The 25,883-nt window shown below is 65.5% G+C and overlaps 1 protein-coding gene across 2 annotated transcripts; it reads left to right on the forward strand.

Annotated features, from left to right (window-relative positions):
- Positions 1 to 24,290, forward strand: TPCN2 (two pore segment channel 2). Of its 2 annotated transcripts, none has more exons than XM_053662922.1 (25): positions 1 to 163; positions 4,483 to 4,547; positions 5,248 to 5,324; positions 5,686 to 5,863; positions 7,015 to 7,131; positions 9,361 to 9,467; positions 9,952 to 10,024; positions 11,665 to 11,767; positions 12,611 to 12,676; positions 13,114 to 13,178; positions 13,636 to 13,715; positions 14,226 to 14,307; positions 14,522 to 14,608; positions 16,575 to 16,694; positions 16,831 to 16,890; positions 17,132 to 17,260; positions 17,941 to 17,990; positions 19,117 to 19,216; positions 20,324 to 20,455; positions 21,877 to 21,953; positions 22,382 to 22,463; positions 22,538 to 22,620; positions 22,952 to 23,033; positions 23,362 to 23,459; positions 24,081 to 24,290. In XM_053662922.1, exons 1-25 carry the CDS (start codon positions 64 to 66, stop codon positions 24,157 to 24,159), a joined length of 2,292 nt encoding a protein of 763 aa, XP_053518897.1. In that variant the 5' UTR covers positions 1 to 63; the 3' UTR covers positions 24,160 to 24,290. The 2 variants fall into 2 exon arrangements, with proteins under 2 accessions (XP_053518897.1, XP_036991241.2); XM_037135346.2 differs by having other exon boundaries at positions 20,384 to 20,455.
- Positions 24,291 to 25,883: the final 1,593 nt, after the last annotated feature.

The raw sequence follows: 25,883 nt of genomic DNA on the forward strand, positions 1-25,883 counted from the left end.
CGGTAGAGCTCGGCGCTTTAGTTTTGAGCTTCTGTGAGGGTCCCGGCGACGAGCAGTGTCCCCATGGCGGAGTCTGAGCCCCTTCTGAGCCGGGTCCGCAGTGGCAGAGGGCGCGACTGCCCGGCGGGCGTGCCCTCTTGCCGCAGCGTCCAAGTCAGCCCTGGTGAGCGGCGGCTCGGGGAGGAGGCAGGGCCGCGCGGGGGCAGCGCGTGGGGGTCCCACGGCCCGCGCAGCGTCGCTGCTGTGACTGCGGGCGCGACCCCCACGGCCGGCCGAGGCCTGAGAGGGCCCGAGCGGCGTGGGGCGCGGGGACAGCTGCCTTCCGGAGGGCGGGGCGCTGCGCCTCTTGACCCCAGCGCGGAGTTGGGGACGCCGGCAGCGGCGCTCAGGCGCTGCAGGCTGGTGCCTGTCCCGGAGCAGCCGGGCGGAGAAGGCCTCGTGGGCCTCACCTAGCCCCGGGTCACACCGCCCGCGGCAGCCAGCTCGCCCTCCGCAGCCCCCTCAGAGTCCCCTTGGCGGACCCAGGCCACGTCGTTTTCGTGGATTGTCTTGCCGACTCCTCCGAGGCAGCAGTTCCACTTTCCCGGTTCTTATGGGGGAAACGGAGGCACAGAGAGGCACAGGGTTGTTACCCTCCCAAGGTCACACCGCCAAGAAGTGGCCCGGGTGGGATCCGAACCTGGCCCGGAGTAACTTGCTAGTCCTTTTGCTCGATCTTCTCTTACTCTTGGTCCCAAGAGGCTCCCCATTGACTGGTCCTCTCCAGCCGGGTGTTGGGGCCAGGCCTCTCCAGAGCGTAGTGGTTTCCTCCCGTTGCCTTTTGCAGCTCCCTCCTGGCCTTCCTGTTTACCCCCAGAGAGATTGCTGAATCCCCGGGAGGAAGGAAGGCAGGCAGGGTGGAGTCCCCCCATCCCTGAAGGGCCTCAGCCTCCTTTTACTGAGGAGGACACAGGCCCAGAGCACCTCCAGGGCGAGTCACAGCCCTGGGCCCTGGCACTGCCACAGCCAGCACCGGGCTGGGTGCTCCCTCCAGGCCACTTTCCTGCTCTGGGTGCACCCTGGGCTCCCACTTTCCTCTGCCTGGGAGGGGGCTGTGACATGCGCCCTGCCGTGAGGTGCCGTGGCAGGGGAGATGAGAAGACTGGAGGCTGAGGCGGCCACCTGCCTGTCCCTCTCAGAAACTGTCCTGGGGAAGTGCCCCATCCAGCCTGGGTCTCCCAGGGCCCTGTACAGGACATATGGTGGCATTCAGGGGACACGGACTTTGTGTCTGGGGGACTGGGTGCCTTTCTCTGCTGCCACTTCCTGGCTGTGTGACCGTGCCAGCTTGCCTAACCCTTCTGAGTCTCCATGAAAGGGGCCTAGTGCTGCCCGAGGGGCATTGCGACCCTGGCTCCACCCAGCCTGGGGAGTTGGTGGCCCTGGCCATTTGGGAGGAATGCCGAGATCACTGCAGGTCCTGACAGATGAAACCGTGCCAGAGAGATAGGAGCCAGCGCTTAGTGTGGGCGCCGTGGCCTCAGTGACGGAATCTGAGAGTGTGAACGGGACCTGCCTACCAGGCTGCTGGGTGGCTCAGGAGACCCCCAGGGGCAGCTGAGACTGAGAGTGGCTCATTCAGTCTCTGCCCAGCCCGCTTCAGGTGTCTCCTGGGTGGGACCCTGTGCTTGGGGCTACACCTCCTGTCCCATAGTCAGACTCTCCTACCAGAGAGGGTGGGGCCCCGCTGCTGCCAGGTGTCCCCCTGCTGGGTGTCCTGCCCACCCCAGGGAACCCTGCGGCCTGGTCCTTCCCACTGAGCCCCACCTAATAGGCCAACAGGGAGAGGGTAGTGGTTCTCTTTTCTTGCTCTTACGGCTTTACAAAAATGATAAGGGGAGGGCAAGGGATTGTTGTGCTATAAAAGGGGCTTTTGAATAATAATAGCAAATGAAGGCTACTGTTGGTGGGAGAGGCCTGGTTCTTGCTGAGGAAGGTAAAGAATGACTGATCAGCAAATCCAGTAGCAGGTAATCAGTTTACTAGTGGCCCGTTCCCAGGGAAGAGAACAGGACTGGGAAGACTAGGGGTGAAAGCAAGGTTTCAGGGCGGCCAAAGCAAGAGCAGCCGAAGACCAGGGTGGCCAGCCCCCAGGCAGCCTGCGGCCTGAGAGCCAGAGCCCCTGTGCCCCCGAGAGAGAGAGAGAGAGAGAGAGAGAGAGAGAGAGAGAGAGACCTTTGTTCTCAGGAGTACATAGTTGGTGGGATAGGAAGGAAAAAAGTTACGTACTGATTAACGGGTACATGTGGCGGCCCCTTTCCTGGGGGGACGTGACTACCCAGACTTAGGGATGTGTGGGGGTCTGTCAGCCCAAATCCTTATTCTGCTCCAGACTCCACTTGTTCATCTTGTTGTAAAACAAATACGTGACAGGAGGCAGTTAATTAAAATTGGGGCACTTTCCAAAGTTATTTATGGGCTCTGTCTGTAAGCATCAGGGACTACCTCGGAAAACAGATAGTGACCAGAGGTAGGCAGTTAACCAAGGTTGTTTTATGGGCTCCTTCTTTGGGCACCGGGGACCCTCTTCTGCATCCAGGCCCTGGGATGAAAGCACAGTTTCAAGGCCTTCTCTCCCAGACAGTGGAGACGCTACACAGAATTTAAGGACGTCCCTTCTTTCTTACTAACACGGTGTTTATGATGTTTGAACACCTGGCGATATTATCAGACCAGGCTCAGGACGGCTGAGTTAGTGTGTGAGACTTGTCTCTTCCCTCCTCCCTGCCTCAGTTTACTGTTCATTCTGTTACCCAATTGGTAAAAGACGTTTCCTGGCAACCGGGGTGCTGACTGCCGGCCGGTAACGGAATTGCAGTCTTGGGGTGCTCCCTGCGCTGCCTCCCGCTTCACTGCGAAGCTGCTGTGCACAGTAGCGCCTCACCTGCAGGCCCCCACTCAGTCTGCACAGCCGTCAGGGCGCAGGGGGTGCACGGAGGGGCACAGAGAGGTTAAGGGGCTCGCCCAGGGTCAGGCAGGGAGTGGTCGGCTGTGCAGTGTGGAGCCTGGAGCCAGAGGGACAGGGAGCTTTAGACCTGGGTGTGCAGGGCAGAGGCTTCGGGTGGGGAGCATGGTCCCGGGGGATGCGGGATGCAGTGTCTGGGCCCCTGGGGTCCTCTGGCTCTGTTCCACCTGTCACACACACCTGCTGTGGCCAGCGGGGGTGGGGGTGAGGTGGGGTGGGGTGGTGACAGGTGATTGCTACCTGATGAGTCTCTGGACCATCAAGGCGGAAGACAGTGCTCCTGGTAGGGCTCAGAGCCTGTGCAAGGGCTTGGAGGCCTTGGAGAGCTTGGCCTTGGTGGGGCCGAGTTCAGGGTGAGTGGCAGGAAGGGCCCCTGGTGGAGGAAGCTGTAGGAGAGGAGGATGGTGGGCTGAGGGTGGAGCCTCCGTCCTGTAGCAGGGGACCCGCAGGAAGCTGCGGTGTGCGCGTGAGCGGCTGGGATAAGACCCCTCTGGCTGCCGCAGGGTGGGAAAGGCGGCTGGCGCCAGGGCTGCAAAGCCGGCAGGATGGGCCTTCCTGAGGTTCGGTGCCCCCCAGGCTGAGGGCCCGACCCAGGATTTTACACACCAACAAGCGAATGCCAGGAGAGAGTGTCGGATGAGTGCTGGGCAGTGCCCGGGGCGCCCAGTGGCCTTGGCCGGCCAGGGTGGCCGCTTGCCTGGGACTGAGCGCCTTCAGCTGCCCCCAGGCCTGGGCCTGGAGCAACCTGGGCCCCCGGCTGCCTGTCTCTGCTTCTTCTTTTTCTTTCAATTTTTAATTTATTTATCCTTAAAGAGGAAGGGAAGGAGAGAGGGAGAGAAATGTCAATGTATGGTTGCCTCTGGTGCGTCCCCTGCTGGGAACTGGCCTGCAACCCAGGCATGTGCCCTGACTGGGAATCGAACCTCATTCCTCTGGTTTGCAGGCCCGTGTTCAGTCCACTGAGCCACACCAGCCAGGGCATCCTCTTCTTTTTTTTAAGATTTCGTTTATTTATTTAAAGAGAAAGGAAAGGAAAGAGAGAGAGAGGGACAGAAACGTCACTGTGAGAGAGAAACATTGACCTGTTGCTTCTCGTACACCCTTATCTGGGGACCTGGCCCACAACCTGTGCCCTGACTGGGAATCCAGCCGGTCACAGGCCGGCACCTGGCCTGCTGAGCCACCCCAGCCAGGGCTCTGCCTGCCTCCTCTTGTCCCGGGAGCTGTGCCCGTTGGCCTCTGCAGGCTGGGACTCCCCGGGGGTTCGGTCACACAGGCAGTGTGGCGGCCCATGCACCGAGCTCTTGGCAAAAAGGCCCTTCCCCTGTCCACAGCCTGGCCCACGCAGGGCACGTCACCGAGGGGGTCGTCTTCTGGGTGGGAGCAGACGCGCAGAAGGTGAAGGGTATTTCCTTGACCTTGGGGAACAGTGCGGGATGCCCCCCGTTACCCCTCATGTTTATCCTCTTTGTCCCCAGGGCCCGAGGCCGAGTGGGACCTGTGCTTTGACCAGGCTGTGGTCTTCATCGAGGACGCAATCCAGGTGGGCATTGTCTGCTCCTGCTGCCGCAGCTGGGGCGTGTCAGGGGCTGTGGGGACTGGCCAGTGGCCACCCTGACGGTGCCCTCGCTCCTCACCATCCTGGGGCCGGAGCCAAGGTCCGCAGACCATGGGGTCAGCACCACCTTGATGGCCGGGCCTCCGGCACAGCCTCCTCGAGTCCGCCCCAGCGGCGGGTGCTGGGAGCCGATTCGAGCCCCTGGTTGTTGGCTCTGCGGGGTTACCGGCTCCCGCAGACCTGCTGCCTGCCACCGGTCCCAGGTACTGTGGAAGGTCCCTAAGATGTCAGGGCTGTCCCCTGCCTGCCGGTGACGTGCAGGCTCAAGTGGGAAACTAGAACTTGGAAGTGAGCAGTGTTCCACCTGTGAATCAGGCTGGAGTGTCCTGGGGGTGACGTGGGTGAAGTCGGGAGGGCCTGGCACAGAGAAGAGGGCCTCGGGGCCACACTGAGGGCCCAGGTATGCGCCCAGAGCAGGAGTGTCCCCTCGGTGGCCGGACGACCCCAGCAGCAAAGCACCGGGGGGACTTTTCTGGGCCGTGCTGATCGCCTTGCCCATGTGCTGGGGGGAAGCTCATCCCGTGACTCAGCCTGTGTCCCGCCTTGGGCCTGCACGCGGCTGGCTGTGCTGTGTGGCACCGAGGGGACCACGCTGACCCTCCCCTCTGTGACCGTTCACTTCCAGTACCGCTCCATCAACCACCGCATGGACGCCGGGTCATTGTGGCTCTACCGCTGGTATTACTCAGGCACGAGCCAATGGTGAGTGCGCCCGTGGGGGCGGGGTTCCCGAGGCCCTGCTGGGGTCGGGCAGGCTGGTCCCGGGCGGCAGGTGCCCTGTCCCCTTGGTGGAGAAGGTGCTGCCTCCTGCCTTATTGGAAAGGAGCCCGCCAGTGGACAGAAGGGCTTCTCTGGTGAAGGCTCTGGTCCAGAACCTTCTGGTCAGCCATGGCAATTGAGTTTCTATCTGATCAGTGTTACCTGACCGTGGGGGTGGCCGCAGACCGGGCCCTGCGGTCCCGCCCTGTCCTGCCGCCCAGTGCGTGTTCTGTCCGCTGGTCTGTTCTTCGGCCCAGAGTGGGGCTGGTTCTCACCTTTTAACCCTTTTCCGGCCCCTTCCCAGGATTCTGAGCTTCATCATTTTCTTGATCCTGTCTTTGGCTTTTATCGAGACCCCTTCCTCGCTGACCAGCACCTCGGACGTCCGCTACCGCTCGGAGCCCTGGAACCCGCCCTGTGGCCTGACGGAGAGTGTGGAGGTCCTGTGCTTGCTGGTGTTCGTTGCTGACCTCTCCGTGAAGGTGCGGGGCACCCCCGGGGGCCACGACCAGGACCCAGTGCTCCCCGGCCCCCAGCCCAGCTGCTGCTTTTCTGAGTCATTTTGAAGGCCCTGGAGCTGGCTGCCTTTTCTCCTGCCTGTACCCACGGAACAGGGGCCTCCATTCCGGAGACTTCTGGGCCTCAGGGTGGAGGCTGTGTCTCTCCCAGAGGGTAGGCTGAGTTGAGTGGAGAGTCAAGGGCACACGGCCTTGGGTGTGGCAAGGGCCTGGCAGTGAGGAACCGTCCCACCCAGGCCCACCTCCGCCCCATACCCCTCCCCGCACCATGCCCCGCCCCCTCCAGGGTGGAGGGGCACCGGGAGCGCTGGGCTCAGCGGCCCCTGAGCAGCAGCTGGAGGCAGGCCCTGCCCTGCTCACTTGACCTTCTGAGTCAGAGCTTCAGGGCCCGAAGGTGCTCTGTTCCTTTCCTCAGAGGAGCCCAGTGCTCCTGCCTGCAGGCTCCGGTCACTGGTCCTGAGCGTCAGTGCTGCTGTGGGAGGGGCCCCTGGTTGCTGACCAAGGACACGGGTGCCTGCGTGAGGTCCCGGAAGTTTCCTGTTTCTTGTTTCAGCCTGCGGTGTGGCGGGGAGGCGGGGGTTCAGACTGGAACTGAAACTGGTGCACGTACTCATTAGGGCGGCTTGAATGGTCGGGGTTCTTGACAGGTGACAGAGTGCATTTGTGTCCTCAAGCCGTGGCCTCTGAAGGCGCTAGCTAGCAACCGTGGGAAATAGCAGTCAGGTGAAGACAAAACCCCACCCTCCCGGGACTCGGAGCCTCGCGCCCGGGCCCCCTGCCTCGTGCCTGGGCCCCCTGCTGGGTGACACCCGCTCACCCTGTGTCCTCGTCTTTCCCACTGGAATCTCATGCCTTTGCATTTTGCTGCACAAGCTCAGCTGATGGTTGGACTAGCAGAGTGGGAAACTGGTGCGTGCCTGAGCTGACGTGTGCCAAGCCCAAGGTCACCAATTGCCTGAGGTCCCTAGGGGCTGCAAGTTTCCTGCTCCCCAAGTTGCGTGGAGACCCCACGGCTCCCTGGGGTGCTCCGTGCTCCCACCACCTGGCCTTGCTGCACACACCCATGGCTTTGACTGGCCTCGGGGCCTCCTGCTCACCCACCTTCTCCCTTGCAGAGCTACCTGGTAGGGTGGGCCCAGTTCCGGAGGAGTCTCTGGCTGCTGGCCTACCTCGTGGTGCTGGTCGCGTCTCTCCTGGACTGGACGGTGTCGCTGGGTCTTGTCTGCCAGGAGGTAGGTGGGGAGGTGGCTCTGAGATGGGAGCGGGGACTTCGGGACAGGCCTCAGGGCAGAGCTGCCAGGTGAAGGGCGGGCGGGGTCCCGAGGCCCTGCACCCACCTGCCCCACTCTGCCTGCCTGCACAGCGGTCCGTCGGGTGTTGCCTGGGGAGCTGTCCCCACCCTGCAGGTGACACTGAGGCCCGGCGAAGGCCTGAGGACCTGGGAGCCTCACTCCTTTTCATCTGACTCCTCGACTGGCAGGGTCCCCCCTGAAAGCACCACCCCAGGCCTCACCCAGCCACACGCCCCAAACTGGTATCCAACAGCAGAACCCCCAGTGAGCGGGCGGCCCAGCCTCTCTGGCGGCAGCACCTTGGTCTCCTCTCGGAGTTCTCGGGAGCACAGTCAGTTTGGGGGCACAGGACTCAGAAGCCCAGACCCCCCCAGGTGCTTTAGTGGAGAGAGTCGGACATAGGGACTTCAACAGGTGCTGAGAAACTGAAAGAGCCTAGAGACCCAGCGGAACTCAGAGCACCAGGACCCCCCTCCCACTGGCTCCTGGAGCTGGGACCTGTCCTCTGACCTCTGGGGTGGGGGCGCCGCCAGAGGCTCCATGAGGTCGGCTCTGGGAGCTCGGCAAGCCCCTCCAGGCTGGCTGTCTTGGGCGCTGTAGGAACAGAGGGGTCCCATGTCCCTCCTCCTGCCTCCCGGTCCCTCCAGGGGCCGAGTGGAATGGGCAGCAGCTGCTGAAGGAGGAGTACCAGTGGGGGGGGGGTCCCAGCACCCACATGCCCCCTCTTGCTGCCCGGGGAGCAGCGAGAGCCTGCACGTTCCCCTAACTCGGAGCTGGCCTCCTTCCCACAGCAGAGGACCCCCGCCCCCAGAGGGAGCTGAGACGGCCCAGCCTCCACTGGCTCCTTTCTGAGGGACAGTCATTGTGCCCAGCCTACCTGCCACTCGAATGTTCTGTGGCCTTGAGCCTAAGTTGTGCAGCCCACTGGCCCGGCCGGTGAGGGATGGGGGGGAGGAGCCTGGTTCCTGTGACACGCACCCCCATGTCACTGCTGCTTGTGGTTCTCGCTGAAATTTACGTCTTCCTCCTGCTCCCCAGCTTGTCTGCATCCTCTACCTGGGCCGGGGGGGTCTGTGTCCTCCATGGTCCTTCCTCTTAGATCACTGGCTCTTTCTGATAGTGTTCGCTCTCAGACGTGCCTGGGAGGGCCTGTGGCACAGGTCCCTGGCCCCTCTGGGCAGGAACGCCCCAGCCTGCCCTCGGCACCTGATTCTTTTCTGGAGCAGTTAGGGTGTATTCTGGGTGGAAGCACCTGCTTCAGCAATGGGTAGTTCTGACCAGCAGGGGGCGTGTCACACCCCCCCCCCCAGTCAACCTGCTGTTTCGAAAGACAGGATACTCCTTAGGAAGTGAGTCTGGGATTGAGAGCGTGGATTAGAGGGTGAACTTGGGGGTCCAGAGCATGTGAATGTGGTACCAAAAACCACAAAGCCACCAGGGCGTCAGGCTTGAGTGGTGGGGGCTCAGGGGCCAGGCATGGAGATGGCCTGAGGTGCCAGGTGGAGGTCAGGCAGCTGGTCCTGCCTGGCACCAGTGGACAGAAGGCTGTTCTGGGCTCTGAGGCCTGGAGGAGGTCACCGTGGGTGGGTCCAGTGCTCTGGACGGGTGGCCTGACTGGCTGGGACAGGAGCAGGAATGCTTGGGATTGAGGGAAGGGTGGCTGCCATTGTGTGTGAGTGGAGGAGGGGGAGAAGGAACCTGAGGGAGATGCGGGAGGCTGGGGGCGCAAGGACAGAGGGGGCGCAGGGCCCTCTGACAGGTGAACAAGGGGGAGGAGAGGCTGTGTGTGCTGTGCCCATGTGCACTGGGGGAGGGTGCGGGCTTCCCTTGCAGCTTGCTTCTCTGTGGGAGGGCGAGGCCCAGAGCACAGAGAGGGCGGTGGGGGGAGGGGTGGCTGAGGAAAGACAAGGCACAGCACAGCCCCCAGAGGGTGGGACAGCCCCCAGGGCAAGAGCCACGTGGAGGCTGCTCTGAGCGGTGTGCTGGCCCCTCTGGGAGGGACACAGCCTCTGCAGGGCTGGGCAGGCTGGGGCAGCGAGGACATCGGAGCTGGAAGCCGGGGCTGTGTCAGGAGTGGGGAGCAGCTGGGTCTCTGCCATTTGCATGGCTCTGTGGCAGGTGCGGGTGGGACCCTAGAGCCCCGGCATTTAGGGTCCTGGCCTCTTGCAGCCCCTGCGGCTCCGGCGGCTCCTGCGGCCCTTCTTCCTGCTGCAGAACTCCTCCATGATGAAGAAGACGCTCAAGTGCATCAGGTGGTCGCTGCCTGAAATGGTCAGGTGGGCTCTACTGCTCCCTGCCCTGCAGTCTGGGCCCCTGGGCTCCTCCCCTGGGTGTCTGTGGCCGTCAGGCCCTGGGTCCTGGCACTCCCTCAGCGGCCCCGCATGGCTTGGACAGCCTCTGAGCCCGGATGCCCCACCCCATCCCCACTGTGGCCGCTCCCCTCCCTCCTGCTCGCCTTCCACCCCACCCCCAGTTGTCCCCCTGCTCCCAGTCCCCTCATGCCTGACCCCGGCCGTCTGGCCAAGGTGCATGGAAGTGGGCTTTCCTCTCAGAGTCCCTGGGGTCCTTGGACTCCGTGGTCATGTTTCTGCTAAAGACAGAGGCCTGGTGAGGGCTGGACCCCACTCTGAGTGTGTGGCAGCTTGTGTGGGGAGGGGCGCCAGGAGGCGGCTGCAGGGAACCTGCGGTGGCCGGCCCCGGGTCCCGCCCCGTGTGCCGTGTGGGCGTCTGCCCTGAGCTGAGCACTGTGCCCCCCCCCAGTGTCCTGCTGCTGCTGGCCCTCCACCTGTGTGTCTTCACCATGTTCGGGATGCTGCTCTTCACGGGCGAGCAGGTAACCCCCTCCGCTGTGCTCCGGCTGATTGGAGGGCCGGCCCTTGGTGGGCAGCCCTTGGGCCAGCAGAGATGAGGGCTGCCTACCCAGCTTGCAGCCGGGGCGAGTGGGGGGCCCCCTGCAGTCAGGTGTCTCTCTTCAGATGGCCACTGTGTCCCGCAGCTGCCCTGCCTGGCCCCCGTCCGCCCCGGCTGCAGGGAGGCGCTGCCTCTCTCTGCTGCCCCCGTCACCGACTGGGCTTTCTCTGCTCCCCTCCTAGCCAGGCCCCTCAGGTTGGCACCTGGGTGTCTGCGATGGCCCCACCGCCTCGCCCCTCTCAGCCCCTGTCCACCTGCCCAGTAGGCACCTCTCCCATGTCCCTCCTCCAGTGTGGGCTTTGCTCTCCCCGCCCGGGGCCCCTCCCTTCCCGCCCCTCACTGCTTCCCGGCCCCCTGTCGGTTTCAGCCTTGCCCCCCATCTGCCCGCCTGTGGTCCCGTGTCTCTCGCTTTCTGGCCAGGCCCACCGCCCTCCCAGGGCTGACACGGCCCTGCCCCTCTGTCCTGGGACTGTGGTCGGCGCCCAGCCAGGGCTGGTCTGTGTCAGGTTTGGGGCCGGGGCTGTGCCGACCGTGAGGAGAGACTGAGGACTGTCTCGTCTCACCGCCGGGTGGGAGGGGCCAGCTGTGTAATCGTGTGACTGTGTGCACATCTGGGTGTCAGGCAGCTGGGCTGAGTGGGGACCAGCCGGCAGAACCTCAGTCCTCGGTGGCCTCCGACCTGGCTGAGGTCACCGAGCCCAAGGTGGTGGGGTGGTCTCTCACCTGCAATCACTGTGTTCCGAGGGGCCTGGAGGGGTTGGCCCCTTAGTGGGTTTCCTTTTCTGCCCACAGAGGGGGCTGGGCTGAGGGAGTGCTTTTGGTGGGGGGCGGGGCAAATGGCTACACATCTCGGTCGTGGTGTCGGCCCAGTTCCCCCGCTGTCCAAGTTCAGAGGACAGGGTGACGCTGGCCAGTCTGTGTGGGCTCCTTGTCCCCGGCTCCCCATGCCCAGTGCAGCCCGGCCCAGCGAGCAGGCCAGGAACAGGTGCTCCCCGATTCCGCCTGGGGGGAGAGAGGGGCCGGGGAGCCCATGACCCACAGGGACCAGGGCCGTGAGTGCCCCACCCCCCAGCCTGAGTTCCCCTGAGTCCTGTGAGCCCCCACCCGGCTCTGGGGCCCGCAAGGCCCCTGATGGAGAAGGGGCGGCCGTCCCAGGGCGACCGCTCCAGGGCCAGCTCTCCACCCACCAGGCGATCTGCGGCGGGGTTCCCAGGAGCCCGGCTTGCCTCACAACGCACACCTGGCCTTGTGTGCCATCGGGCTGAGGGCACCCCGCTGACCCCTGCCTGTGGTCTCCTGGTCCCTAGGCCCTGACACTGTCACCCGGGCGCACCCAGAGTTTTTCCCCACTGTTCTGGGCAGGCCTGCCCCGGGGGCTGGTGTCCGTGCAGCGGGCGGCTTCCCAGGACGGTGGCTCTTGAGTTCCGTCCTGTCTGGCCTTGAGCTCAGTGCCTGCTGGGAAATGAGGGCGGATGCGGGACAGTGGCTGAGTCCAGGGCGGTGGTCCCTCTGGGTGGGGCGGAGGTGTGTGCGGCTCCTCAGCGCTGCTGCGTCCACTCTCAGCAGGATGACGGGCAGGACAGGGAGCGGCTGACCTACTTCCGCAACCTGCCAGAGGCCCTGACTTCGCTGCTGGTGCTGCTGACCACGGCCAACAACCCCGACGGTGCGTGCTCGGCGGGGCCGGGCCCAGGCCGGGCGTGGGGAGGGTTGGCTGCTGCCCCGTGGAGAACCCGCTGGGGGCGCCTGAGGCCTCCTGCTGGGCAGGTGGACAGCCTTGGATTCCCTCCCTCCTGTCCGACCTTCCTTCCTTCCTTCTTTCTTTTTCTTTCATTTGTTCTTTTTTCTTTTTCCTGCTTCTTCTGCCTCCTCTTCCCCTTCTCTCCTGACGTCGGAAGCTAGAAATGCACGGTGTTCTTTATGCGGTGATGAACGGCCATGTGTTCAGGGGTCCCCCGACCCCTACCCAGCAGTGTGCAGGTCTCAGGCGGCCATGGTGCTGCCACTGGGCTGCCGGTGGGGTCCCGTCCGCTCTCGCCAGAGGTGTGGCCAGGGTAGGGCACTCTAGTCCTCGAAGGCTTGCTTGTGGCCTGCCCGCCTAGGCTGGGCTTTATCTCGGGCTCAGGGGTGGTCACCGACCATGGAGACCTTCCCAGGAGGGCAGCCCCTGGCCTCTGTACTCAGAGGAGTGCGGTGGGCCCCCGGGCACTGTCCCTGTGTGTCCCGAGAGTCCCCGAGTGTGTTGCCTAGGGGAGGGCCAGACTTGCAGTCTGTAGGGAGGGGGTGGTCTCCGGGCAGATTCTGGCTCAGCACAAGGGATGTGTCCTTGAAGGGTAGTGAGCTCCCCGTCATCAAAGGCGTGTGAGCCGAGGCGTGAGGATCGGGGCTGGGCCCAGAGGCCTTCCAGCTGTCCCACTCAGGCCCCGTCTAGGGAGAAGGCCGAGGCCACGCGGCGGTGGGAGCGCGTGCGGTGGGGAGCGTGTTTCAGGTTCTCCGATCTCCTTCCCAGTGATGGTCCCCGCATATTCCAAGAACCGTGCCTACGCCATCTTCTTCATAGCGTTCACCCTGATCGGTGAGTCCAGGCGGGTCTGGTGGGGGCACCAGGGTTAGGGTCCGTCCCCTGTGACAGGGTCCTGAGTGCTGCCCATCCCTGTGACCTCGCCTCACATTGGCCCCCTGACCCTGTGACCTCGCCTCACATTGGCCCCCCCATCCCCATCACTTCCCCTCTGTGTGGCCCACTCTGCAGTTTGCAGCCTGTGACCACTGATGACCTCTGTCCTCAGAGCCCACGGCTGGTCAGGCGGGGGGCACTGGCCTTGTGTAGACCGGGACAGGGAGGCTGGGCGAGCGATGTGTCCAGGCCACACTCTCTGCCCTGTGATCGTCAGGGTCCTTTCTGCCGGTGCCGTGGGCCTTGTCATGGGGCCTCTGCGCCTCCGGGCACTGCCCTCGGCCCAGGCCCCCAAAGCTGCTGCCCCCACTGACCGTGGTGTTTTCCTCTTGAAGGAAGCTTGTTTTTGATGAACCTGCTGACGGCCATCATCTACAATCAGTTCCGGGGCTACCTGCTGGTGAGCCACACTGCCCTCCCTGGGTGCCAGGTGGGGGTGTGTCCCCCCCAACCCTGGTTGCTGCACTGCCCTCTGGCTCCCTCTAGTGGATTAGCGGGAGCTGTGCACGTCCTGCTCCCTCCTGGTCCCCACCTGTCCCCCCAGGGGTTCCCTCCCTTGCCCCCCTTCCTCTAAGGGAAGCTTGCAAGGAGATTGCAGTTCCCAGGGCCCCTGACCCCAGACCCTCAGTGGGAGAGCCAGGGGCCCCAAGGGCACTGAGAAGGGACCCCTGTCCCCCCGTCCAGACCCAGCGGCTGGCGGTCTTGCTCCCTTCTCTGTGACTGTGCTTTGGTGCCTGCTGAGCCAGCGGCTGTCCCGGGCTGCGGGTGGACAGGGCACCCCCAGCGGCTGCTGGGGCCCCGGGGCTGGCTGTCCTGGGTGGGTGGAGTCGGGCCCCTCAAAGGTGCCCTCCCTACAGAAGTCTTTCCAGGCCTCACTGTTCCGGAAGCGGCTGGGGACCCGGGCTGCCTATGAGGTCCTCTCCTCAGCATCAGGGGGGTGAGTGCAGGGCTCTGGGCCCCCTTCCCTGGGGATGGGGGGGCTGCTGCGGGGGGGCAGCGGTGCTCCCCGGGTGCTTCCTCAGCACCGCTCTGCCGAGACGCCTGCCGATTCCACGGCTCCGCCCGGTCGCAGCCTCCAGGGTTCCCACGTCTGAGTTAACTGCGTGTGTGCTCGTGCCCCTCTGAGATCCTGGGGTAGCAGCGGCCCGGCGGCTGTGCCTGCTCCCCCACCAGCACCCTGTGCCCTAAGTGCGTGTCAGGGACAGAGGGACCTGGGCCACGTCCCCACTGTGCCCCTGGTTCGGAGGCCGTGTCAGCCTGGAAGGTCCCAGAAGCGCAGCTCCTGAGCGCTCTGCTTCCTCCTTGCTGAGGCGGCAGGGTCTCGGGATTTCAGACGCTGGGATGGCCTGTCATCGCCCGGGGCTGTGCAGTGCACTGTGGCTGGAGGTCGGGACACCTGGGCACTGAGCCCCTGGGCTCACAGGGTGTGGGTGTCTCCCCCCCGCAGAGCCGGGGTGAAGGCCCGGGACCTCCTGCCGGTGCTTCAGAAAGTCCAGGTGGACGGTGCCCGGAAGCAAGCCGTCATGGAGGTGCTCTGCCCTGCCCTCCCCGGCCTCCCTGCCCTCCCCGGCCTGTGCCTCTGGGCCCCTCCCTGTGGTCACGGGGGCCTGCAGTCCCCTTTCCAGGACTGGGGGTCATTTCAACGAAGCCGGGGTGGGGCCAGGCTGGGTGGGGCCTGGGGTGGTGCCCCCTGCCCCGGACCCCCTGCCCAGCCGGCCCGCCGACGGCACCCCCACTCTCCAGAGGGTGCTCTCCCACGGCAGCGGTCCACTATCGACCCGCGAGTTCCAGAAACTCTTCAACGAGTTTGACAAGAGGGCGACCAAAGAGGTAACTGGGGCAGGCGAGAGCCCCCCCAGAGCCAGGGCTGGGGCCACCTGCGGCGAGTGGGGGGTTTGCGGTGTCTGGGTGGTGGTCCCCACAGGTGACCCCGTGACCAGTGCCTGCGCACGCTGGCCCGGGGGCTCTGGCCCCAGGGTGGCACCTGGGGATGGAGACGGTGGCAGGCGGCAGCCGGGGTCCGACCTCCCCACGCCCCCTGGAGAACCTCCCCCAGGGGTTTCTTGTCTCCGCGACAGAGCCGGCCCTCTTCCCGGATCTGCCCCCGGGAGGGTCTGAGTGTGTCTTGAAGCCTCGGTCCCTTGTCCCCACACTGGTTCCTGGTCACCAGGGGGCCTTGCCCTCCAGGTCAGCACCGTGTCCGGGTGCCCCGCTGCCTGGGTGTTAGGTGGCGGGTCCCGGGGGTGCTCGGAGGTGCTGGGGGATAGCTGAGGTGTCCCTAGGCAGTTTGGGGGTGGGGGTGGGTGTAGGGCAGTGGTGGAGTCTGACGTCTGCTGGCCGGACTCCACACGGCCCTGTGTCATCGGCTCAGCGGTGTGACAGGGCCGCAGCCTGGGGGCTCGGACAACAGGGTCTGCTGCCTCCTGGTCCAGGGGCTGGGGGCCGGAGACGCAGCTGTCCCCAGGGCCTCCCTCCTGGGTGTGCAGACGGCCACCTGCCCCCGTCCTGACCCAGTGTCCTCACGTGGCCATTCCTCCGCGCGTGTTTGTGTCCTGACCCCTGTTCTTATGAGAACACCAGTCACATTGTGGCCTTTTACCTAACACCTCCTTGAAGGCCCTTTCTCTGAACACAGGCATGTGCTGAGCTCCTGGGGGACAGGTCCTGAATGGAGGAATTTGGGGGACACAGCCCACCACAGTGTCGGCGCTTCAGTGCGCATGTCCGCCTCCGCAGCCCCGGCTCCTGTCGGACTTGTTCTAGGCTCCCTGAACTCCTTCCAGGTCGCCTGAGCCAGGCCCTGCTTGGCTGCGGTCTTGTGGGGCGTCCCTTCTCAGCAGTGTCCTTCCGTGGGGCGTGGGGGATGGGCGTGGGGACACCAGCTCTCCATGGCGTCCGGGTCTCGAGTCCAGAGCTGTGACTCGATGTGGGAGCTCGGGTCCAGAGGTCTGCGGGGCTGTGTTCATGGCAGGGGAGGCGGACGTCTGCTGTGTGGCCGGGGCAGCCCACCTCCGCGCCCCTTGGCCCCCGCGGCTCCCCCCACGGTCCCACTGAGGAGGTCTCACCTTGGGCTCACCACTGGGACAGAGTGGGCGTGGCTGGGACGTGGGGGCCAAGAGGCAGGAGATCGAGAAGCAGCACAGGCGCTGGGGTCCCGGCTGTGCAGCCCAGGTGTCCGTGTGTCCCCGAGACCCCAGGTGTGATGTGCGCAAGCCTGAGGTGATGCCTTTCCCCTACACCCCTGTGCGGGGTGACTCGACTTCCCCTCTGCATGTCCTCCCTCTCGTGTCCTTCAGGGCCCCTGTGTTCTAGTGGGACAAGTGTGCTCTCTCTGCCCTTTTGGTGTGGCGGCCTCAGGCCGAGGGTGGGTCGTGGGCCCGGAGGTGTGATTGCTGTGAGGGGCACCGAGTGTCGAATCTGACCGGGTGTGGATGAAATGGCCCCGTGCGGCTAGAGGCCCCTGCTGGGACCACGTGGGTGTGGGCACCTCCCGCCCGCGCAGAGGCACGGTGGGGCGTGCCCCGGCTCCTCGCCCCCTCTGCGCAGTGGCGGCCAGCCTGCGCCTCTTCCCAGCCCCTCCACGGCGTGGTTTAGCCAGCTCGCCCTCCGCCACTTTCCACGCCTGCCGTCCAGTGCCTGTCCCCACTGCGCTGAGCTCTCGCAGCTGCCAGTGCGGGACGCACTGTGCCTTGTCACTTCCCATGCTCCACGCTTCGCGGGCCCCTGGGACCCCGGACGAGAGGGCGGGGGCTGCACTGGGCCATTGGCCCCGTCTCTGAGCGTGCGTCCCCTGCAGCACCCGCCGCCGCCCGAGTACCAGTCCCCATTTCTGCAGAGCGCCCAGTTCCTCTTTGGCCACCACTACTTTGACCACCTGGGGAACATCATTGTCCTCATGAACCTCGTGTCCATCTGTGTGAGTGCGGGCGCGGGCGGCTGCGGGAGGTGCCTCGCTCCCGCCCTTCCTCCGGACGGCCTGTCCGCTGCCTGGCGTGTGGAGCCGGCCCAGCGCCGGGCCGGGCCGGTGAGCCCCTCTCGCTCTGGCTCTGCAGGTGTTTCTGGTGATAGACGCTGACGTCCTGCCCCATGACCGAGACGACTTCGTCCTGGGGGTGAGCTCAGACGCCGCTCAGCCGACCGGCCTCTGCTGGGGCGACGGAGCAGAGCGAGGGGCTCCGGGCTCCGGGCTCCGGGCTCCTGGGCGGCATGTCCGTTCTTGAGCTGGTGATTGGTTCTGTCGCAAGGTCGCCGGCACTGGGGGTGGGAGGCTGTGGGAGGGGGCGGTGAGGGTTCAGGAGCCCGAGTGGCCGGCGGCCCCAGGGCCGGGCCCTGAGGCCTGCTGGCTCCTCTCAGATCTTCAACTGCGTCTTCGTCCTCTACTACCTGGCGGAGATGCTGCTCAAGGTGTTTGCACTGGGTCTGCCGGGCTACCTGTCCTACCCCAGCAATGCCTTCGACGGGCTCCTCACCGTCATTCTGCTGGTGAGGCCTGGGATGGCCGCTTCGGCCTCTCCGGGGGGAGCAGGGCGCTGGGGAGGGTGGCGTGCCAGTCCAGGTCGGGCCGCCCCAGGGCCCGAGGACCACAGGGACGGGGCTCCTGCCCCCAGTGACGGAGGGGCCAGCACTCCCTGCACTTCCTGCTGGGCGGGCAGCTGGTGGGCTCCAGGAGTTTCTGCAGCACTGGGTGCCCACCCCCGAGGGGGACCTGACGGAACCTACCACCCTCACCGGCCGCCCCAGCCCCGGGTGCAGCCTCAGACACCTGGAAGGACAGTGGGACCTTGGTGTGGGCGGAGGGAGGGCAGGAGCGGGCTCAGGGGGTGTCTGTCTCCTTTCCCCAGGCAGTGGTGGGGGGGGTTGCGCCCTGCGTGTGTCCACAGCAATATCCGGTGACACGTATTCGTATTTGACTGAGGGGAGCCACAGGGTCCTCGGGACAGCAGCGGAGACCGCCTGAAAAAGGCCTCTCGGCCCCTCCTTGACCCAGTGGCTGCTCCCTCGCCCGGGGCGAGCGAGAGCCTTGACTGCCCCTGAGACCAGGGTGTTTCGTCAGCTTTGAGAAGTCCCAGCGTTGGGGACTGATCTGTAGGGACGATGGTTCACCTGAAGCCACCCAGGGTGACACTGCTGTAGTGACGCCCTCTCTTCTTCTGTGACTGCAGGTTTTGGAGATCTTGACGCTGTCTGTGTACGGGTTCCCGCACCAGGGCTGGTAGGTGACCAGAGGACCGAGGGAGGCTGGCGCCCCAGGGACGAGGTCCTGCTGCCCGGCCGGGCCTGCCTGCTCAGGCTGCCAGGACTGGAGGGTGAAAAGCCCTGCCTTTGGGTGGGCCGGTCGGAGCTCTGCCCCCACCCCGGGGTTCCTCTAGCCTCTCCTGACTCGCCTTCAGAGCCCAGTCCCCAGAGCGGTGGTGGGAAGCTGTCAGGGCGGCCCCCTGCCCCCCGACGCCACGGGCCCATCCGCACTGCCAGGTGCAGCGTGCGGACCGGACGCCCTGTGGGTGGGGCTGGGAGGCCCCGTGACTTTGGGCAGCGACGGGCCCTCGGCAGCTGCTCCTCCCTCTGCTGTTCAGGCCCCGGGTTCTGGCCATTGGGGTCCCAGGGACCTCTAGCGGCCACCGAGTCGTGCTGCCCAGAACACGGCTGCCCCGGGAAGCACATGCCAGCCTTGGTCTGTGGGTCCCCTGTGGTGCCGAGTGGCGGGGCTCGAGATGGAGTGGGCCTGAGAGCCTCTTGCTGTTTGGGCTGCTCCGTGGGAGCCGCTGGGAGGGGTGTCTCTCGGGGAGACTGGCGGGGCCGGTGCAGCCTCGGGGGCCAGTCTTCTGCCTGGACAGCTCTCCTGTGCATGACTCCCTCTCTCGTCTGAGAATTTGGGGCTGCGTTCTGGGTGGGCCGGGGTACGCTCAGACAGGGATGGTGAGGCCATGAAGGACTCCTGGGGGGGATGGGGGACAGGAGGTGGGGTCAGAGGAAGTGGTCAAGGGTCGGGACGAAGGGGTGGGGTCGGGCCCAGTCTCCCCATCCTGCTGGGCCCTGGGCTGGGGTGTCCTGTCTCCGCACCTTCAGTGGTGCCGGGTGTGACGGGGGGCGGCGGGTCCTGCTGCACCCGGGGGGCCTGGGCTGTGGACGGAGCCCTGACCACTGTGGCCCGGGGCGGCGGGCGAGGCCTTCAGGCTGTGCCGTCGTCCCGAGGAGGGTTTCCGGCTGGCCTGGGCTCTGGGGCGAGTTCCCGCCGCTCCCCCCGCGCTCTCTGCGCCTCTGTCTTCCCCACATGCGTCCTGTCCCCTCGCGGCGGGCTCGCAGGCCTGTCCCGACCCCTCTCGGGCATGTCGCTGCAGGAAGCCGGAGACGAAGGGCCTGCTGTCGCTGTGGGACATGGTCCGCCTGGTGAACATGCTCATCGTGTTCCGGTTCCTACGCATCATCCCCAGCATGAAGGTGTGTGGCGGTCGGTTGGGCCTGGGGGCCTGGGCGGGGCGGGGGCTGGGCCTTCGGCGTGGGCCCCTTCGTGGCTCCTGGTCCCGAGGGGTGAAGGTGTGGCTGAGCGCAGCACTGGCTCGGGGCCCTGGGAGCAGGAAGGGGGCGGGCGACCGCCTCTGAGCCTCGGCATCTCTTTACGTGCTGTCACGAGTGACTGCCCTCGATGTCACAGAGGTGGGGGTCCCTGCTCTGTTTCCCCAAGAGCCATGGTGTCAAGGAAGTGTTCAGGTGCTTCCCCCGCCCGTGTACACCTGTGCTTCCAACCGAGCGGTCGTCTGTCCCATCCGGGTCCCCTGGGACCCATAAGCATTAACTGTCCGAGGACAGCTCGAGGGCCTGGATGCCAGCGGCGGGCTGCCCTGCATGTGTGATCACACGTGCACAAGAACACATTTGGGCACGGGAGCCATACACATGATTGCAGCCCACCTAATCACACACACGTGACCACACATAATAACCCCCAGATTTGCAACCATACCCACTACACACATGCAATGACATGGTCACACATGTGATCATATGTATCAGCTACACACATGCACACAGCTAGCAGTGCATGTACACACAGTGCATGTAACAACCACATAATGCATGCAGTCACACCTGTGTATGCACGCACACCCACCACATACAAGTCACATGCATGTACACATCCCACACATGCACACACAGTCACATGCATGTGCACTCATGGGTTTCCGCCTGTTGGCCCCCAGTGTTGAGATACTCGTATGTCAGGTGGGGTGAGTGGCCTCAGGCTGTGTGTGGCGAGCAGCCCCGTGGCCGGGGCCCCTGGCTGTGTCCTGAGGCCCCTTCCTCAGACTCGGTCACCCCAGACCCACAGCACTGACCCAGCCTCTGCCGACCAGTGGCCAGTGCACCTGTGCTGCCCACGGGGCTTCGCCACAGGGATGCGCAGTCCAGACCCACCTGAGGCTGGGCGGGCGGGCTGTCTGGTGGGGGGGGTGAGTGAGCATCCATGGGTGGGGGTGTTGGGGTGGCGTGAGTACAGGTGTGTGGTCGGTGGTAGTTCACCGACCTTTCTGGGGGGGGAATGAGTAGGGTTGGCACCACCTCCGTGGGGACCACAAGGAACGGGCTCCGCTCTCTCCCCGTCCTCAGCTGATGGCCGTGGTGGCCAGCACCATACTGGACCTGGTCAGAAACATGCGGGCTTTCGGTGGGATCCTGGTGGTGAGTCAGGCGCCTGTGCGGGCCGTGGCGGGAGCTGGGCTCCGCGAGGCCGAGAGACCGGCGCTGGGCTGGCTGCTCGGGAGGGGGAGGGTCCCTGCGAGGGCAGTGGCTGGTGTAGGTGTGGGAAGCACAGGCCTGGGGCAGGACCCAGAGAGCCTTCCAGTCACTTCCAAACCCCTCCCATCCTCTGGTCAGGGGACCCATGGAAAACTGAGGAAAAGATGGGTAAGAGGCCCCAGGGCCCCCAGATGAGGTTTTGGTCTGCTGTCCTTTCCTGGGGGGACTCCAGGAACTCACGGAAAAGTGATGCCCCCACCCCTACCCCGGGGTCAACCTTCCTCAGCTGCCGGTGCCTCTGCTGTGGCCTGGCCTGGTTGGCGGCTGTGAGTGGCTGGTGCCGTTCCAGGCCCAGGGCCAGTGAGCAGGCGCCGCGGTGCCGAAGTGATGAGCTGGAGAGCCCGGCTGTGTGGGTGAGGCCGCGGGTGGCCTTTCTGCTCTTTACTTTGAGCCACACATGGGGGCTGGGCAGCCACCTGGAAGGGGAGCTGCCTGGGAGAGGAGCCCCAGGCCCTGCAGCTTCTGCTTGTCATAGGAGGCTGGGAATGGAATCTCACATCGTACACGGCCCCCCTTCCCCAGAAAGACCCCCGTTTGCATATTGGAGGAAAGTGAGGCCCAGAAAGGGGCTGGGTTAGCCCCCTTCCCCCTGCATGTTAGGGACAGGCCAGGGACAGCAGCAGCCCCACCCCAAGGCTGCCGGGTGGTGCTCCTGGGTGCCCCCTCCTGGGGGACTTCCTCCCGGACAGGCCTGGCCATCCCCAGGCTTCCCTGGGACCAGTGTCTGGCCCCGCTGTGAGTTGCGTCCTCCTCACCTCTGCCCTGCCCACCTGTCCCGGGGGAGGAGCGGGCGGCCTTGGCTTTCCCAGCCTTCCCTGGGGCCAGAGGTCATCTCTGCGGCTCCCCCAGCGATGGCTCCCCCTCCTCCCCCCTGGCTGTCCTGTGCCTCTGGAGCAGGTTGGTGTTCAGGAGGGGGTGCCTGGGAGTGGGACCCCAGTGTTGGGGGCTGTGGCCGCGCTGGGAACCCTCGATGCCAGCCAGGCTCTGTGGTCCATCTGTGGTCTGCCTGTGGTCTGTCTGTGGACCGTCTATGGTCCACCTGTGGTCAGTCTCTCGGCCGTCTGTGGTCCATCTGTGAACTGTCTATGGACAGTCTTTTGTCCATCTGGATCGTCCATGTCCATCCGTGGTTCGTCTATGGACCGTCTGCGGACCATCTGTGGTTTGTGTGGTCCGCCTGTGGACTGTCTATGGACTGTGGTCCATCTGTGGTCTGTCTGTGATCGTCTGTGGACCGTCTACGGACTGTGGCCCCTCCGTGGTCCGTCCGTGGGCTGTGCTGACCAGTGGCCCTGCCTCCCCAGGTGGTGTACTATGTCTTCGCCATCATCGGCCTTAACCTGTTCCGGGGCGTCGTCGTGGCTCCTCCTGGGAACGGCAGGTGAGGCGGGGCCTGCAGGGGCTGAAGGAGCGCAGGGTGGCGGCGCGGGTCAGCTCCCAGGAGGGGCTTCCTGGTCCTTCCCTTTCTTCCTGCTTCCCCCTCCCCCGCCCGCCCCTGCCCCTCCCGCACTCCCTGGCCCACGTTGGGGTGTTCCCCAGGTCTGCCCAGAGCAGCCCTGCCCCCTCGTTGGACCCCCTGGGGCCCTGAGCCGGCACAGGGGGCTGTGCAGTGAGGAGCGACTGCAGCTGCTCCTGTGCCCCCAGCTCCCGCCTCCCTGCTGCCCTCACAGCACCTTCGGAGGTCGGAGGTCGGGGCATTTCTCCTTTCGCCTGTTCCTTGGGGGCCCAGAGAGGGTCCCACGCTGTGCAGGGCTGAGCTGGTGTGGGGCGCGCCCCCAGCCCCGCCCTGACCTGCTGCCCCGCTCCCAGCCTGGCCCCCGACAACGGCTCCGCGCCCTGTGGCAGCTACGAGCAGCTGGAGTACTGGGCCAACAACTTCGACGACTTTGCGGTGAGCCCCGGCCCCTGCGCCCCGGCCCCGGGCCCCACCCGCACAGCCCCCTGGACCGTGTCTGCCGCCCACAGGCCGCCCTGGTCACGCTGTGGGACGTGATGGTGGTGAACAACTGGCAGGTGTTCCTGGACGCCTTCCAGCGCCTCTCGGGCCCGTGAGTGACCATGTCGCTGCAGGGCCCTGCCCACAACTCTCTGCGGGCGTGAGGGAGGAGCAGATGCGGAGGTGACGGGGAGTATGGGCGGGGGCGGGGGCCTGAGCAGCCCCGGGGACAGCCTGGTGCGGGCGCTGTCTCTTGCTGGCTCTGCTGTCCCGGGCACCTCACTGCCTGTCTCCAGGCTTCCACTGGGTCAGCTCTGAAGTGGGGACATTTGGGGTTACCAGGCGGGAGGCGGTGGGGCCGATCACGGGCGCTCCCTGTGTTCCCTGCATGATCTCTCTGGCTCACGGCAGGTCCTGGGCGGGACCCCCCTTGTCCTGCGCAGGTGGTCAAAGGTCTACTTCGTGCTGTGGTGGCTTTTGTCGTCCGTCATCTGGGTCAACCTGTTCCTAGCTCTGATTCTGGAGGTACCGAGACCCCGCCTGTCCTCCGGGGCCTGCCTGGCTGGCACGGTGAGCCGGGCCACCCACAGGTGGCCCTGATCCCAGGCTCGTTCTTCCCTGGGGCTTGGCACAACTCGCCTTGCTGCTGGGAGGGTTTGGCAGTGACCCTGACCTTCGACCTGTGGGTATTCCCAGGCCCCCGGGCTGGGCCCGGAGGGTGGGGAGAGCGGCTCAGGGTCCAGGATTCGCTGTCCCTCCCCTGCACTGGACCCTGGACAGGGTGGGTGGGCATCGAGGCTGCATCCGCAGGGCCCATGCCCACGGGCCTCCTGCCACCCTGTCCACTTCCCAGAACTTCCTTCACAAGTGGGACCGCCGAGGCCACCTGCAGTCCCTCTCCGGGGACCTGGAGGCCACCTCTGAGATAAACACTGTGGACCTCTTGTTCAGGTGTGTGGATGGGAGGGGCTTCTGCTTGGCCCCTGGGGGAGGTGAGGGGGTGCTCAGGGCAGTGGGCATGGCAGGTGGCTTCTGAGAAGGCGACGCTCCCAGCTGTCCTGGCTCCTGGCCTCCCTCAGGGTTGGGGTCAGGGTCAGGTCCATTGTGGCCTCTGCTCCCACCACCCAGGCTGTGAACTCTGTCCTGGTCCCTAGTCGAGCATATGTAAGGGAACCCCCTCCAGGTTCTGTTAGTCTCCAGGTGATTCTGCTGGCGGATGGGGACAGGCGGCCTGAGGAAACCCACCCTGTTTGTCTGGGGAAGCTGGGCCCCCACCCAGTACAGGAAGGTGCGCCGTCCCGGAGACAGCCCGGCTCTGGGCTGCGGGTGTCCCGCGTGGGCGCCTGTGGTCCTGTCACAGCTGTTCTCGGTCCAGCCCCAGCAGCAGCGCACCCCCTGCCCACACCCGAGGAGGTGCCCAAGTCCCGGGTCCCCGGTCCTCGCCACGGCTCCTGCGCACGCCTCTCTGAGGTTCTCCCACCCGGTGACCGGGGACAGGGCTTTCGGCCGCTTCTGCGCACGCGCGCTCCCCTGGGACCCAGAGCCCCGCACACCTTGTCCCCGACTCTGCAGGGAGGACCTGAAGGAGCCGACGGAGGAGGAGCTGGTGGAGAAGCTGAAGCACCATCCCCACCTGCACCTGTGCAGGTGACATCCCGGGTGCGCCTTCCCGACGGGGGCGGCGATGGCGGAGCGGCCTGCAGACGGACACGGGTCTGGGGAGAGGCGGGCCGTGGCCGGAAGGAGAGACTTGCCCTTGGACCAGCCCCTCCGCCCACCTGAGGCTGCCGAGGGGCGTGGCCAGCAGCGTCAGTCTGCAGCGTCTCCCGGATGGCGGTGCTGCGTCCTGCGTCCTCACCGCGCTGCTTTCACTGGTTTAAACAGAGAGGGGGCGAATCCGCGGGGCCAGCGCGGTCATCTGAAAAGTGAGAGGGGGCGGCCTCCCCTTGTGCCCTGCAGTATCCGTGGTGCCTTGGCTGCTGGGAGCCGTCAGGGACTGGGGCCTCGCAGGGCCCGCACAGGCCACCAGCAGCTTCCCCCGGCCATCAGGCCCGGGGTCCTGGTGGTTCCACGTGAAGCTAACCCCGACTGTTTACTGCTGAACGGCTCGTGCGAACATGACCTGTGTGCCTCCTTTTGGGTCAGAGCGCCACCACCAGCCGAGAAGGAGCCCGTCACCCCTTCCTCAGCGCAGCTGCGGTCTGGCGTCTCCTGCGTAGGATGCTGGGGAGGGTGGTTGGGTCGTGGCCACACAAGGTGCGTGCCGGCTCTGGGCGCTCTGCTTCTAATTTACATAAAGACACGGGTAAAGCCAGTGGCAGCCCCATTGTGTGTCCTCAGGGTATGTGGCAGAGGGGGCGGTGCTCGGTGTGTGGAGGGCCACACTGCCACCGGTCAGAGGACAGATGGTTTTCTCAGCGGAGCTGGTGGGCGATGGCCCCTGGAGGCGTCTGCTGGGGCCTGGGGTCTCCACGGGGAGGACCGCTGCGCTGTGTGGGCGCTGCCTGCGTGGCGTCGGCTCGTGTGACCCCACCCTTGGAGCGGGTCGCCTCCCTGTTGTCTGTCTGGGAACGTGTCAGTGAAAGAGCAACTGCTACGGTGCCTGAGCCCCGGTGCTCGGGGCTGTGTAGACCCTGCTGCTGTGTTGTGTCCACGCCTGCTGTCGTCTCCAGTCCTGGAGTGCATCTGAAGTCCCTGGGGTCCGGGGAGTCTCTGGGGGCTGTGAGGACACTCCCAGACCTGCCTCCTCCCCAGGCTGCCTCTCCAGAAAGCAAATGCGGAGTGTCAGGGGGGCGGGGAGGACATGACTGACCGGTAGGTTAGAAGTCCCGGTCCCCGAGGCTTTGCAGGGTCAGGGGTTAGCGCCATCTAGTGGCCAGCTAGGGTTCCGTGGACCTCACTTGGATGCACACTGCACCCTGGGGCTCGCGGGTGGCTCCTGCTTGTCTCTGCCTCAGGGTCTGGGCTGCAGGCGCGTCTGCCCACAGAGAGCCCGGACCCAGTGCGCACTCCCTGGTGAGATGTCCCGTGCATGTGCCGGCGCCGTGGGTCCACCTGCCCTGTGCGTGGCTCACGTGCAGAGAAACCTCCCTTGGGTTTTCTGTCATGAGGCAGCTGGGCGACCCGTCTTGGACTCTGGTTCATGCTGCTTCCAGGTCCCTGCCCTCGGGATGGGCAGCTGAAGCTGGAGGGGTCACTCTGGTGCCTTGTGACCCTGAGTGGGGCTCCCGCAGGTGCTGGGGGTCCCCTCTGTCAGCCTTTGTTCCAATGAGAACTGTGGCTGCACTGTGCCCGGCGCAGTTGCTGGTTCAGGGGGTCGGGGCTGCTTGGGGTGGCCCTGTCTGCAGCGCCCCATGTCCCCGACCACCTGGTGCT

The sequence above is a fragment of the Artibeus jamaicensis genome, unplaced genomic scaffold (genome assembly GCF_021234435.1).
Source record: "Artibeus jamaicensis isolate MK-2021 breed Jamaican fruit bat unplaced genomic scaffold, CSHL_Jam_final contig_3109, whole genome shotgun sequence".
NCBI lineage: Eukaryota > Metazoa > Chordata > Mammalia > Chiroptera > Phyllostomidae > Artibeus > Artibeus jamaicensis.

What these genes read in the sequence shown, in the direction of transcription:
- TPCN2 (XM_053662922.1), top strand. Translation starts at nt 64, where the DNA reads ATGGCGGAGTCTGAGCCCCTTCTGAGCCGGGTCCGCAGTGGCAGAGGG. An exon ending in CTCTCCTCAGCATCAGGGGG is followed by an intron (nt 13,716 to 14,225) that starts GTGAGTGCAGGG and finishes TCCCCCCCGCAG; the next exon opens with AGCCGGGGTGAAGGCCCGGG. An exon ending in TTCCAGCGCCTCTCGGGCCC is followed by an intron (nt 22,621 to 22,951) that starts GTGAGTGACCAT and finishes TGTCCTGCGCAG; the next exon opens with GTGGTCAAAGGTCTACTTCG.